Here is a 12,699-nt window from a genome sequence, read left to right on the forward strand (position 1 = left end):
TCCACTAGGAAAATGGCTAGTTTTTAATTATGTTGAAGAATATCTTTAGTAATCTTAAAGCAACAATCAAAGACAATGCAGTGATTTGTGCTTCAACAATAGTATATGATCAACCACTACACTCATTTCTAATTGAAGTACAAGTTAATTGAACCATGCTGTTAGTAGATGAACTGGTAATCTTGTTGTGTTGCTACAACAATTAATTAAACACCATTGGAGTGTCAAGGAAATAAAATATTGCTCTGAAACAATGTGAATCAGATATCACACCAACCAATGGACTGACAAGGATCCAAACAATATACATATATAATCCAAATGCATCAAATCAATTACATCCTAACCACTGTCCCAACTCATCCTGATAACAGATTTCTTAAAAGAATGCAAAAGATTGCTAGTTTGCTACTACATGGAAAATTGACATTCTCTATCTTCACCCTGATGATATAAATCAGGCTGCCTACACTTAGGTAACAGTAAACCTGTATGCCATGTAAGCTAGATGACATTTATTAATACTAATTTTCCCTAACCTAACAATTAATGTAAAACATGCAACTCGCCTCACCTCAAGATTTCTCCTCATCTGATTGAGAGCATGGGGGCTCAGAATTAACAAAGAAGTCATCCACTGAAATGAAAACAAAGGTATCTTTGTTAAATCAACACTAGAACTTCACTCTAAAAACTAAAAAGCAATAGCAGAAATTTTCAGATAGATTCAAGCATTTGTCGGTATGTATATTGCCATTTCGGAAACCATATGCTACTAAAATGTGTCAAACTGGATCCTCTATGTTATAAGGTGCTCTACTAATTAATCCAATTCATAAAATTTAGATTTCATTCTAATGTCCACATTGTAGTTTTGATAGTAAATCACGCTTTTATCAAGTCCAAACAATTTTATCAAGTTAACATACACTGGAAATTTTCATGTGTACCTATTGTTCAAATTTTATAATTGGGTCCCTATAGTTTCATAAACTGAAAAACAAGAAAATTGTGTTGCGGTCCCTGAATCCACCTATAGTTAGAGAGCACTACAGGGATCCAACTAATATCTTTTTTAAAGTATAACCTAGTTATGAAATCTAAACTATTAGTAAATATAGATTAATTTAACCTTCTTTTATCTATTTCACGAGCAAAACCCTATTTCACAGTGATGCAACCCCCTGACACTACTCTTGCCCATGGAGTCAGTAGTGGACCGGTGGTCTAGAACTGACATCTATTTGATTGTTAACAAAATATTGTTGGGCAACTATTATTCATCAATAATTTTAAAATTGAGGACATTTAAAAACAAGATATATATGTATTTAACATTACCTATATCCTGTTGATCAGGAGATTCTAGCAAAATGTCTGAATCAGATGGCAAAAATGGTGAACCAGGATAGTTTCCCAGAGCTCCTAGATCTGCAAAGAACTCAAGACAGTAAAAGCAAGAAGACACCAACAATGATTGAACATTTATAAATTCCTGAGTATTATTGTTGACTGCATTTAGTCATTTCTAAGTATCAGCCGTTAACTTGGAAGTTTGGAACCAATAGCCCTTGAGACATTAATACCTACATCAGATATCTTGTGATAACTACATGAAATCTAACAACAGTTATTCACAGATAAGGAAACAAAAAGACCAACACAGTCTAATTTTACTCAAAATCCAATATTGATAGTTAATGCTTCCTGCTTCATTTTTATCAGAACATATTCTGACTAATTCATCTTTTTCTTCTCAAATATTCAGATTACTTTGGGCAGATGAATGACATAACAGATCACAAACTCAACATATGTTGTACATCTCAAACAACTTCACTCCCTGATGACATCTGACTAACTTTAACTGCATATATAAAAGTGAATCAGAGAGTCAAATAAGAAATCACCTCCCAAGTTTGGCAAATCTGCCGTTAGATCAGATAGGCTAAAATTCCATTGAATTTGATCCAGCGATCTAGAAATTCCATTGCCACCATCTGCTGCAAGCTGTAGTCCTACTGAACTTACCACATCAGATGTAAATGCCGTATCAAGAGCTGATGTATCTGCGCCCATTCCTGGTATTTCTGATGCAGTGAAGGGAAAATGACCACTGGATGCTACTGATGTCGGACTCACAGGCATTTCTGAGACAGATGACATTGTACCATTTGGTGGTATAACAGGAACCATATCAGGAGCGCTGTGGTCCATCATCATACTTCAACAAGGACAAAAGCAAAGAAGGTTATTTTTAAAATAACATAAATTTAACTTATATTTAAGTGCGGGACAGCCACAACAATCTGAGCATAAAATGTACATAATGAAAAAACACAAACAGTTAGAAATACAATATCAGTCACATGACTAAGCAGTTCATTGATGAAATCATTGACTACTTAACCACAAAACACATTTACACATTTCAGACAACTACAAAAGCTAGCCATGCAAGACCATCTACAGACAATCTTAATTGTAATATTGTCCCCTATGAGTAACATAAAGGAATTATGTGAAATAGAGAAAGTACTCACTCATTTCCAGAATTCATCCGAATGGGGTGAAAGTTGCCTGAGGCAGGGACTCCATTAACTACATGACAACTTGATAAACCACAACCCATGGAGTCAATATGAGGTTGACCTGTTGCTGGCATGGGAGGCTGCTGTAGCACTGGATACCCCATAGGTAGGTTGTTGACTGCACTGCAAACAAATGGTGTTAAAGAATACTGCAGGGAAATGAGAAAAAGATAAAGCAAAGAAGTGAACTTATGCATCTATGATCTAATGCATCTTTTAAGACTGAAATGTACTAAGCAATAAACACAAAAAGATTATGCAAAAAAATCAAATACTGGCAGGCCAATAAAAATATTTACAAGAACTAATACAGCAAAATAAATCCCCAGGAATCCATCAAAAATAACACTCAACTAATTATACAAGGTTTCCCTTCCTCAACTGAGGGCAATAGAAAGCCAGGAATGAATAGACTAACAAGAAAATACTGGGGTTTCCAATTTTTGTGCTTCAGAATACAAAAAAGGAAAGTTTCCAAACAATCATATGAACAATCTCATAAGTCGTAATAGCACTAATGTTTTTAATTGCTGATTAGCTCAATATCTCTCTTTAATAAATAATATAACTAAGTTTTCACAGCAATGATATAGCAAAGCCTCTGGTTTTAGGGAACTTCCAAGAATCCTGAGAATCTTCACACTATTTTTTTCATTCTCATAAAGTGAAGAAAGTATCATTTAAGAACTTTTCCGTGAGACATGATCCATGATTTGCTCCTTGTTGTTGACCATGAAGTTTAGAATGCAGTGAGAAAGATTGCATAACATGAGAAGTGAAATCCAGGCGCCATCACTCAAGTCTCAACTCATAGTTTACTTTAAGTCATGCAAATTGCAAAGACGTGAATATATTTCGGATTCAAACACACACACTCATATGCTGACTGATGAGAGGGCAAGAATTTACCAGGCATTGGATGGATTCCATTCTGTATTGGAGCCAATGGAACCTTTGCAGGCATTGGACACTTCATGAGATGATACTGATGCTCAAGTAAATGATTGAATAATAGTATTTGCTTTTTCAATTTTAGCCTGATATAGTAGGCCCTGAAGAAATCAGCGTTCTCTTCTTCCAACTTCTGCCATACTGAATTAAAAAAGATCAATTACAAAGCATTGAAAGAAATGGGACTTGAGTTTGCATCCACTTATAAAAGGTATGGAAAATATACAAGAATGCAAGTAATGCTATGTTTTTTATAACAGAAAATGTCTCAACTATTCAATTGTGATGATTTCCATGTAAGAAAACAGACAAACACATGGATCTGATAACCAGTTTGATTAAATAAAACATGGAAAATCATTAACAAGGATACAAAGGTTTTCTATGAACAGCATATACAGTAGACTATTATTAATTACAATTTACAATGCAATACATAAATGGCATGACAGAGACCTTAAGATGCCTACCAAGAGTTGTGAATCCAGGATCTATCTTTGCCCGAGTCAGTAGTGTTTTAACCACTTCATCTTTATTCATATATAACTGTAGGCATCTTTCTATTAAATTCTGAACCTACAAAAGTTTGAATATTTAATCAAAAAGGCAAAAAAAACAGATTAGATCAGATTAGCTTCCAAAAATCATCCTTATAAAATACAATCCACACGATATAGGATGTGCACGTAAAAGTAGGCAATAACAGAAAACTAGTCAAAGGTTTAGCAAAGAATATATATCCTTACAAACTCAATATCCTGCCGTGAAACTTTTTTGCTGTCATTACTTGTAGCAGATGCTGAGCCTGTGTCTGTAACAGGAGCATCAGTTGTGTGATTGTTTGGTTGTTCACTCTTGGGCTCATGAGAAGCTTGAGTCGATGACTGTAATTCCTCCGAGGTCTGCAAATCCATAAAAGATTAGCTGTTTAATTATAATGTATGCAAGCAGCTACAAGCGCTACAAAGGAAATCCAGATGATTGGGCAGAGTTTGCATCACTGTGAGAGAAGAAAGCCAGAAAATATTCTTTAATACTGAATACAACAGGCCCAAAGCTCATTAATTGTTAGAGATTTAAATATGTACACATTAGTTTGCTTAACAAAGCATTACAACAAATTACACAACTGGAAATGACATGGATATTTAAGTTTTTTTCAGTGAAATAGTTAATTTTGCCACTCACTAACCTCCACCACGGTCAATTTTGAGAAAAGAATTATATCACTGCCTTTAATAAAGTAATAGACCTTCACTCCAAACTTGTTCAGGTAGATTCCTATTTTATGACAATTAGATTCAGAGGGTTCTGACTCCCGTTAACTCATTCATTAGTTATTGCTGGCCACACCAGCGACAGATAACAAACCACCATGCAAAACCTCCATTTCTTCAAATTTTAAAAAAACAAACCATCATCTCCTTGTATTACTGTAAAATTCCTTATATTAACTAGCATTCCTTTTCTCTCATCATGTCAACCCCTTGGTCCACAAGTGCACATCATATCAGGGTTTTCCCCCAAAGCAACTAAACTAATGCCATACACGCAAACAAAATTGTCCTATCTAAACACACAAACAACAAAGCTATTAAATAGGAGGAATTAAGGAAACTTACAGATGAACTCTATAAAGAATTGGTGACATACAAAATAAGAATGTGTTCTCAGTAATTGTAGAACTACTACTAACAACAAATTGGGTTAAAACTATCTATTAAAGTTTGCAAGTTAGAAACTTTTCAATGCTTAAACTTTGATAGTTGGATGAAAGAAAATATATCAAATCGCAATCATGTTTTCATCTTTGATGTTACAGATTCAGCTAATACAGGGTAAATATATGCATATATTGATTGAATTAAGTAATTTCATAAGGGTAAATAGGTCCTTTTCTCAGCATGCCTAAAAGTGGTTGGTTATAACTGTATTTTAAAAGGAACCATATCATGAATATATATTCTCAATGTTGGCAGCCAATTCGTCCAAGTGCATTAGATCCACAAAATTAACCGTTGCGATAGTGGATATTGCAAACAATGTACCAACTACCAAGATAAAAAGCATATCGTGGGAGAACCTGCAAGTTCTTCATTTCAGCAGAACGAAGGCTGACTGCATGTCTTTCAGGGATTTAAGTAATCACTTACTGCCTTCAAATTCAAGATTGTTTGCATTTATGTCAATGACACCCCAAGTTGAAGAAATCTTCATATCAAACAAGAGGAGTAATGAGAAAATTGTAAATCATACCACTTAAATAAGCACGTGGTTCTTTAAGTCAACAAAAACCATCTACAAAGAAATCCATATCAAAATACCCTTAAACAAATATGAGAAATAATATCTTCTACATCAGAGAGAACTTCATATGGTACAGAAAATGTAGCTGGCACTTGCCTGTACTGTTACAACTCTATAAAGAGGTCCATTAATTGTACATTTTAAAATGAAAAGTTTCTCCAAAAGGAAGGATGGCAATTACATTCATTACAACACTAAAGTAGACATAAGCAACTTAGTACAGATGCTGTAAAACATCACAATTGCCATAGCCTTTTTTTTCAGTCAACTTAGTAATTTCAACATTCCTTTTGAAAGAATAAATCAGATGTGCAGCCACAGCCTTTAAGATGAATTTTGAATTTCTTCAGCAGGAAAAGTTAAAAATCAAAGTCGGTTCTGATTCACGATAAGACTAGGCAATAATTAACATCACAATTTTAACAGCCACGAGAAAAGGGGAGGAGGGAATGCAATCATGCAGTACTTTCAGAAAAATTGCAGTCGGTGAAACAATGCCTTCCACCAATGAATTCTGAGTATCTACAATTAATTCAAATGGTACAAAAAAAAAAAACCTTTTTTCAAATCTCAAAAAATGAAAGGAATAGTTAAACAAATTAACAAATTTAAAACAGACCAGATCTCGATTGTCGATAAGAAATTGAGAACTGAAGTGGAAGCGGCACACAGATTCATCAAGCAAACAACTCCTTCAAAGGAATAAACTTTTTGAGCCACAAAACCACAAGGAAGCCCCAATGCCCCAAAAAAACAGCCCATGAAGCCAAAAAAAGGGGGAATGAAGATCTAGCAAATATATTACCTCACACACCAGTTCCTGAATCTGCAACCAAAAAACACAAGAGAAAAAAAGCAGAACACTGTTTTTTTATCGACGAATTTAAAAAGCCCCACCAGCTAATTCAAGCTTAATTAGCTTGAAAAAGATGCATCAACTCATGGAAAGGAAAAAAGAACGAAAATTTGGGAAAACTGGTAAGTGGGGGTTGAGGTTGAGGTTGAGGTTGAAGGAAAGAAGAAGTGTGGACAGTGAATAATAATAGCATTTGAGGTTTAAGGAGATATTTTGAAAAGGGTGGAAAATGATATTTACATTAGGGACACAAGTCTGAGTGACAATGAAGGTGCTGCAAGAAAATAACAGAGAGAGAGAGAGGGTTGTTCTGTGCAAAAGGTGAAGTGAAAGTGAAAGAGATAGCGTGTGGGAAAATTTAGAATAATAACGAAAATCAAATTTTGAAAAATATATATTATATAGTCTACTAACAATTTGGGACAGTGACTTCTCTTGACTCATGCGGTTTGGTCTTTCTTTTATTTTTTTCCTAGAAAAATAACAGAGAGAAAAAGAGTTTATTATGAAAAATATAAAAAAGTGTTACAGTTCTCTCATACGGCTTTGACGGCTCTTGTTTTCTCGGCTTCGGTCTCAATGAAATATATATGTAAAATAAAAAGTAAGATTTTATTCTAGAGTGAGATATCTGGTGATAGTTTCATAATCATTCTCTAAGATAATAAAATGTAATAATAAATATAAGAAATATAATCAATATCATTTGTATTTATTATTTATTAATAATAGCTATTTTTAAATAATTACCTTAATTATAATATATTTTTTCAACTGAATTAAGAAAAAATTATTTTATAACTAAAATTTTACACTAACAATTATATGAACTTAATTTTTATTTTATTTTCTTATATAAGTTTCATTGGTGTATATTTTAGTTGAACAATAATATGACAAATTATTGTATCTTTTATAATGATTATTATAAAATGATAATACAAAATTATTTAATAATATTTTTTATACTAAAATTTAGACCTTGCAAATAAAATTTATACAAAATTTTATCATTAAATAAAATATACCTCTCCATGAATATTTGGTTGAAATTTACTCACAAAAAAATATTTATTTATTTTAATAAAGTTTCATTTCTTAAGATATTTATTTATGAAAAATATTTAATTAACTATTATAAATTAATTATGCAAATATATTCCTTTTAATAAAGTTTAATTTCTTATGAGATTTATTCTAAAAATATATATTTAATGAACAAGTTATTTTTTAAACTAATTTAATTTAAAATACAATTAACAATAATAAAACTAAAAACAAGATTTATGTAGATAAATGACTTAATATAATTTTTTGAAGCAATTCAAGTTAAAAATAAAGATATCATGATGTAAATATATTTGAAATTAAAATTTGAAAATAATTTAATATGAAATTAATCAAATTATCAAGTATAAATTTAAATAATTAACATTAATATAATTTATTTTTTCCTTCCATTCCAACCAAAATTAGATGGAATTTTTTTATTAACATTTAATTTACAATTAAAACATTTTTAGATGATGTTTAAAGCTTACAAAAGTAAATTAAATAAAAAATAAATTATTTTATAATTTCTCAATTTTTACTATCTCAAATAAAGCATACAAACTACCTAAAAAAAACTAAATCAACTTTTTTATTAAAAAAAAAAGTCGAAAAAGAACATGTATGATATCAAAGTGAAAACGAATCCTACTTAGGATAATACTCTAATAGTAACATTTTTTTAGCGTGTATATATAAAAATATATTTAAATATTTAGTGACATATTTGATAACATATATTTATTAAAATTTAAATAATAGATTAAAAATTCAAAATAATATAAAAAAACACTCCTCTAAATTATAAAATAATGAATTTAATGTTCATGCATGATATCAAACCTAAGTCTGTACTCTTTGTTTTTTTATTCTCATGCGTTTCGGAGACAGTTCTATTCAAGACACGGTCAATGCTAATCATAAACACATCTTCTAGCTAAAATTCAAACATGGTAAGAGATTATCTCCTTCTACTGGACTCAACCCCTTGTTGATCTCTAATACTCTTTTGAATTATTACAATTAATGATCAATACCAATGAAAGAGAGAGTATGTTTATCTTATTTAAAATAAATGTTTACTTTAAAATAAAAATTAAAAAGATTAAAAAAAACAAATAATATGTATAATAAAATTATCAAAACACATTCATTTAAATTTGTTTCAATTTAGGTCTCAATTCAAACAAGTTTTACTTAATAAGAGTCTTAACACTCTTCAAATAAAGTAAACTTCAAATCCAACTAAGGTACTTAATTTCTATGACTTTTTTGTTATCTCACACTGACTCCCCAACCGAATAACAAGAATCCAAAAAATTACACTGTTAATCAATGAGCATTTATGGCCTGATATGACGTTAAGGAAAATAAATTATAAAAAGGTAATAAACTTATCTTTCATAATAATTATGATTAAATGATAGTGTAGGTTTTTAATACTATCAAATGAATAGATTATCTTTTTTCTATCAAATTAACAGCTAAAATTACTACTCTTTTTGTTCCAAAAGTACAAATGTTTAAGGTGACTGCACTCCTGTTAAGAAATATTAATTGATATTTTTTTTGTCTAAAATACTCATATTTATTCATGTTGTTGGAATCATGGTTAACCAAAAATATTTGGATAGTAGAGAATCTAGAGACAATATTAAGTGGATATTCTCATTCATGAGTGGGTAATTATTAGTGTCTATCTTAGATAAAAAAACATATTTAATGCACTAATAATTTCAAATAAGTGTACAATTGAAAAAAATTATAAATTTAATATTGGATTTATAAAACATGTATAGTTTTGAAACAAGATTAAAATGTTAAAACATCTATAATTTTAAAACGGAGGAAGTAGTAACGATCAATCTAATTTCTAAATTTATAAAAAAATATCATTATAGAAACTAAATTAATGGATTGTAATTTCAATAAGTATTCTAAGATATTAGGTAAAGAGTAATAAATACATGATATTAAATGCTTTTCCTTGTTAAAATTTGGGGACTACGTGAGGCACTCAATCTTAATGTAACTTATTTTTGTTAGTGTCTTTTTATTCGTGTTTATTATTGTTCGTAGTGTAGTGTAAGTGCATTATTTATGAATATACGGTGAAGTTTGTTAATTTTTTGTCGTCGGAGAAGAAGAGGTGCGTATGAAGCATATGGATTGTTAATTCGTATGTTTTAAATTTTTTTTAAAATTATAATTTTTTATACATTTATATTTACAAAATTTTATATATAACTGAATGTTTATTTAGATGCTTATTACAATAATTAATAGTTAAATAAATTTGGTATTTAATTGAATGATGTATTTGGATGTTTATTACGATGATTGAAAATTATACAAATATGATATTTTATTGAATGATGTATTTAGATGTTTATTATAATAGTTGATGATTAAACAAATTTGCTATTTAATTGAATAGTGTATTTAGATATTTATTACAGTGATTGAAAATTAAATAAATTTGATATTTAATTGAATAATGTATTTAGATATTTATATATGTAAAATAATATACTATTAGATCAAAATTAACTTTAATAATATAAAAAAATGCATTAGTAGATTTGTGTTAATAATGTTTTTTTTTTACATATATAAGTTTTTATTAAACCTATGATTTTTATTTACAACTTATATATGTAAACAAATTAATTATTAGATAAAAATTTATTATACAAATTTACTGTACATTAAAAATTTTAATATCATATATAATAATATTACTTATTTTATAACATATTTGATCCATTAGTTTAGTTGGTTAAAGCATTCTATTAATTAATAACATGAATTTCTCACATGTTATGTTGGGTGTCCAAAACAATACCCTTAAAAATTTCTCAATCATCTCCATTTGAATCAAGGTTATGATTTATTTTAAACACAATATTTTACATATTTTTAAACACTTCTTATTAATCGAGATAGTAAGGAGTTCATGTTGCTTCTTTGGATGAACCAAAAATAAAATAAAATAAAGGAGTTCAAGTTGCTTTAAATGAGATTGTGAGCTCAAGTATCGGCGATTATTCTAAACTGAACTTAAGGCTTAATCTGCACCAACCAAAAATCAAAAGTGTCGACCAATGCCAATACGTAAACACTACAAGTTCCTAAGACACATTTTGTTATAATAAATCATACATTGACATGGAATAAAATTAATTTGTCACTATACTAAAGACAACATAATATTACCCTTAAAAGGCCTTAAGTCTTGTGTCAAATAATTCAGTCCAAGTTGAACTCAGAAACTTATAAATATATCTAATATTACTTGTTCATATATAGATTTTTCGAGTACGAAATGAGTTACTTCAAAAAAAATCATTGCTTTGACCCAAAATATTAATAATCCAGCATGGGCTACACCTGGGAGTATTTTGCCTTACAATGTGGTCCTTGCTCGTTCACAGGGGATTCTACTTGTATTTTATGTTATGCACTAAAATATCAAATAATAATATAAATAAGAAATATTGGATTAGATATTCTATATTTTTTAATACTAATAGTAGTATATTTAGATACTGGTCTAAAAAAATATACTTTAGAATTTGTACTTTAGACTAATATCTGATATATTTTTTACATTTAGAAGAATACGTTTATGTTTATTCTTTACGAATATGATATTTTTGGACATTTATAATAATATCAAGTTTTATTCATAGTTTGACATTTTTAATTTTTGAAATTTTAGCAGCAGGTAAAAATAATATTAGGTTGCTTTTTACATGTATTTATCACTTGCCAACAATGTATTGACTTTATCATAAATTTTTATTATTATCTAGAGATTTCAAACGTTGGTTCATGCATGTGAATAAGATATAAAATTAACTTGATAAAAGAAAAAATGAGGAAGAGAGAAATTATTGATTTGAATATCATATCTTTTAATAACAAAAATTAATAAATTAACACTAATATATAACGATAAAAAAAAAACTTTGGTGCATGCATATACTCGTTTTAGTTCGTGGCAATCATAATTTACTCAAAATCAGCCATCCTAACTCATATATACTAGTATTTTTTTTTATTTCCCATGAATGTTAAATAATATGATGATACTACTGATTAATAACATTTGCTTATATAAAAAAAAAAAAACTCTGATCCATGAAGAGTACAATTAATTAAAAAGACCTGTTAAATAAATCCATGAAAAAAATCATTGACACTTATTTTATTAACCAATAGATTATTTTTTCACAAAAAACACATAATAATAAATGTCATTTTCTATTTTTTATAAAGAAAGAGCATTACTAATTAATGTATTTAAGACATTATTTGAAAAACTAAAAAAAATATTTATTACATAAATTATTAGACAACGTAAAAAAGATAATAAATAGTCAAATATTATACTTTACAATATTTTTATTTTAAATTTTTTAACCAATATGTTGTTGAAGACACTTGTTAACAATTTGCGGTGAAGAAATGCTCCTGCAATGCTGAGATTGCAAAATCATTGAACCAATTACTGGCATGGGCTTCCTCTGCACAAAGCAAGAGTATGTGTGTGTTCCCTTTTTGAAGACTTTTTTGTATTTGCAGGGTGAAAAAGAAGGGAATGAATGAAGTGCAAAAGCCATCAAATTGATTGCCCTGGGCTAATTAGAGGATCTATGGAAAATGACAAAAACCCTAAATGCAGTCCCAAGTTGTTGATTGTTTGTGTTCATGACATGATCATCTATGCCATCATCAATCAATTAATTTCTTGCCATTCCCAATTAGTGTGTGGTCCAACCCTCTCCATGCCACCTTCCATATTGCATTTCATGAAATCTTATTCTAAAGTAAGTACTATTCTTTATATATTCAACTCTTCCATAAGCTAAGTATTTTTTATTTTTTTTGCATGACTATAAATAAATACGTAACAAATATAGAGATTAAAAAATATTTCCG

General features: G+C 29.2%; 1 protein-coding gene across 3 annotated transcripts; it reads right to left on the reverse strand.

Annotated features, from left to right (window-relative positions):
* Positions 1–223: 223 nt before the first annotated feature.
* On the reverse strand, positions 224–7,040 carry LOC114418318. 3 transcript variants are annotated; one of them, XM_028383607.1, is made up of 11 exons: positions 6,655–7,040; positions 6,469–6,541; positions 5,799–5,840; positions 5,626–5,698; positions 4,289–4,444; positions 4,013–4,118; positions 3,501–3,683; positions 2,544–2,709; positions 1,911–2,224; positions 1,342–1,431; positions 224–637 (listed from the first exon to the last, which is right to left on the reverse strand). In XM_028383607.1, exons 4-11 carry the CDS (start codon positions 5,638–5,640, stop codon positions 576–578), a joined length of 1,092 nt encoding a protein of 363 aa, XP_028239408.1. In that variant the 5' UTR covers positions 5,641–5,698; positions 5,799–5,840; positions 6,469–6,541; positions 6,655–7,040; the 3' UTR covers positions 224–575. The 3 variants fall into 3 exon arrangements, with proteins under 3 accessions (XP_028239408.1, XP_028239407.1, XP_028239406.1); XM_028383606.1 differs by lacking the exon at positions 5,799–5,840 and having other exon boundaries at positions 5,626–5,753; XM_028383605.1 differs by lacking the exons at positions 5,799–5,840; positions 6,469–6,541 and having other exon boundaries at positions 247–637; positions 5,626–5,753.
* Between the last annotated feature and the right edge of the window lie 5,659 nt (positions 7,041–12,699).

The sequence above is a fragment of the Glycine soja genome, chromosome 7, assembly GCF_004193775.1.
Source record: "Glycine soja cultivar W05 chromosome 7, ASM419377v2, whole genome shotgun sequence".
In the NCBI taxonomy this organism is placed as follows: domain Eukaryota; kingdom Viridiplantae; phylum Streptophyta; class Magnoliopsida; order Fabales; family Fabaceae; genus Glycine; species Glycine soja.

Bases quoted from the DNA above. Each gene is read 5' to 3' on its own strand.
- LOC114418318 (XM_028383606.1), bottom strand. The intron at 4,119-4,288 runs GTAAGGATATAT...AAACTTTTGTAG, and splicing joins CACGGCAGGATATTGAGTTT to GTTCAGAATTTAATAGAAAG. The intron at 638-1,341 runs GTAATGTTAAAT...TTTTCATTTCAG, and splicing joins TCCTGATCAACAGGATATAG to TGGATGACTTCTTTGTTAAT.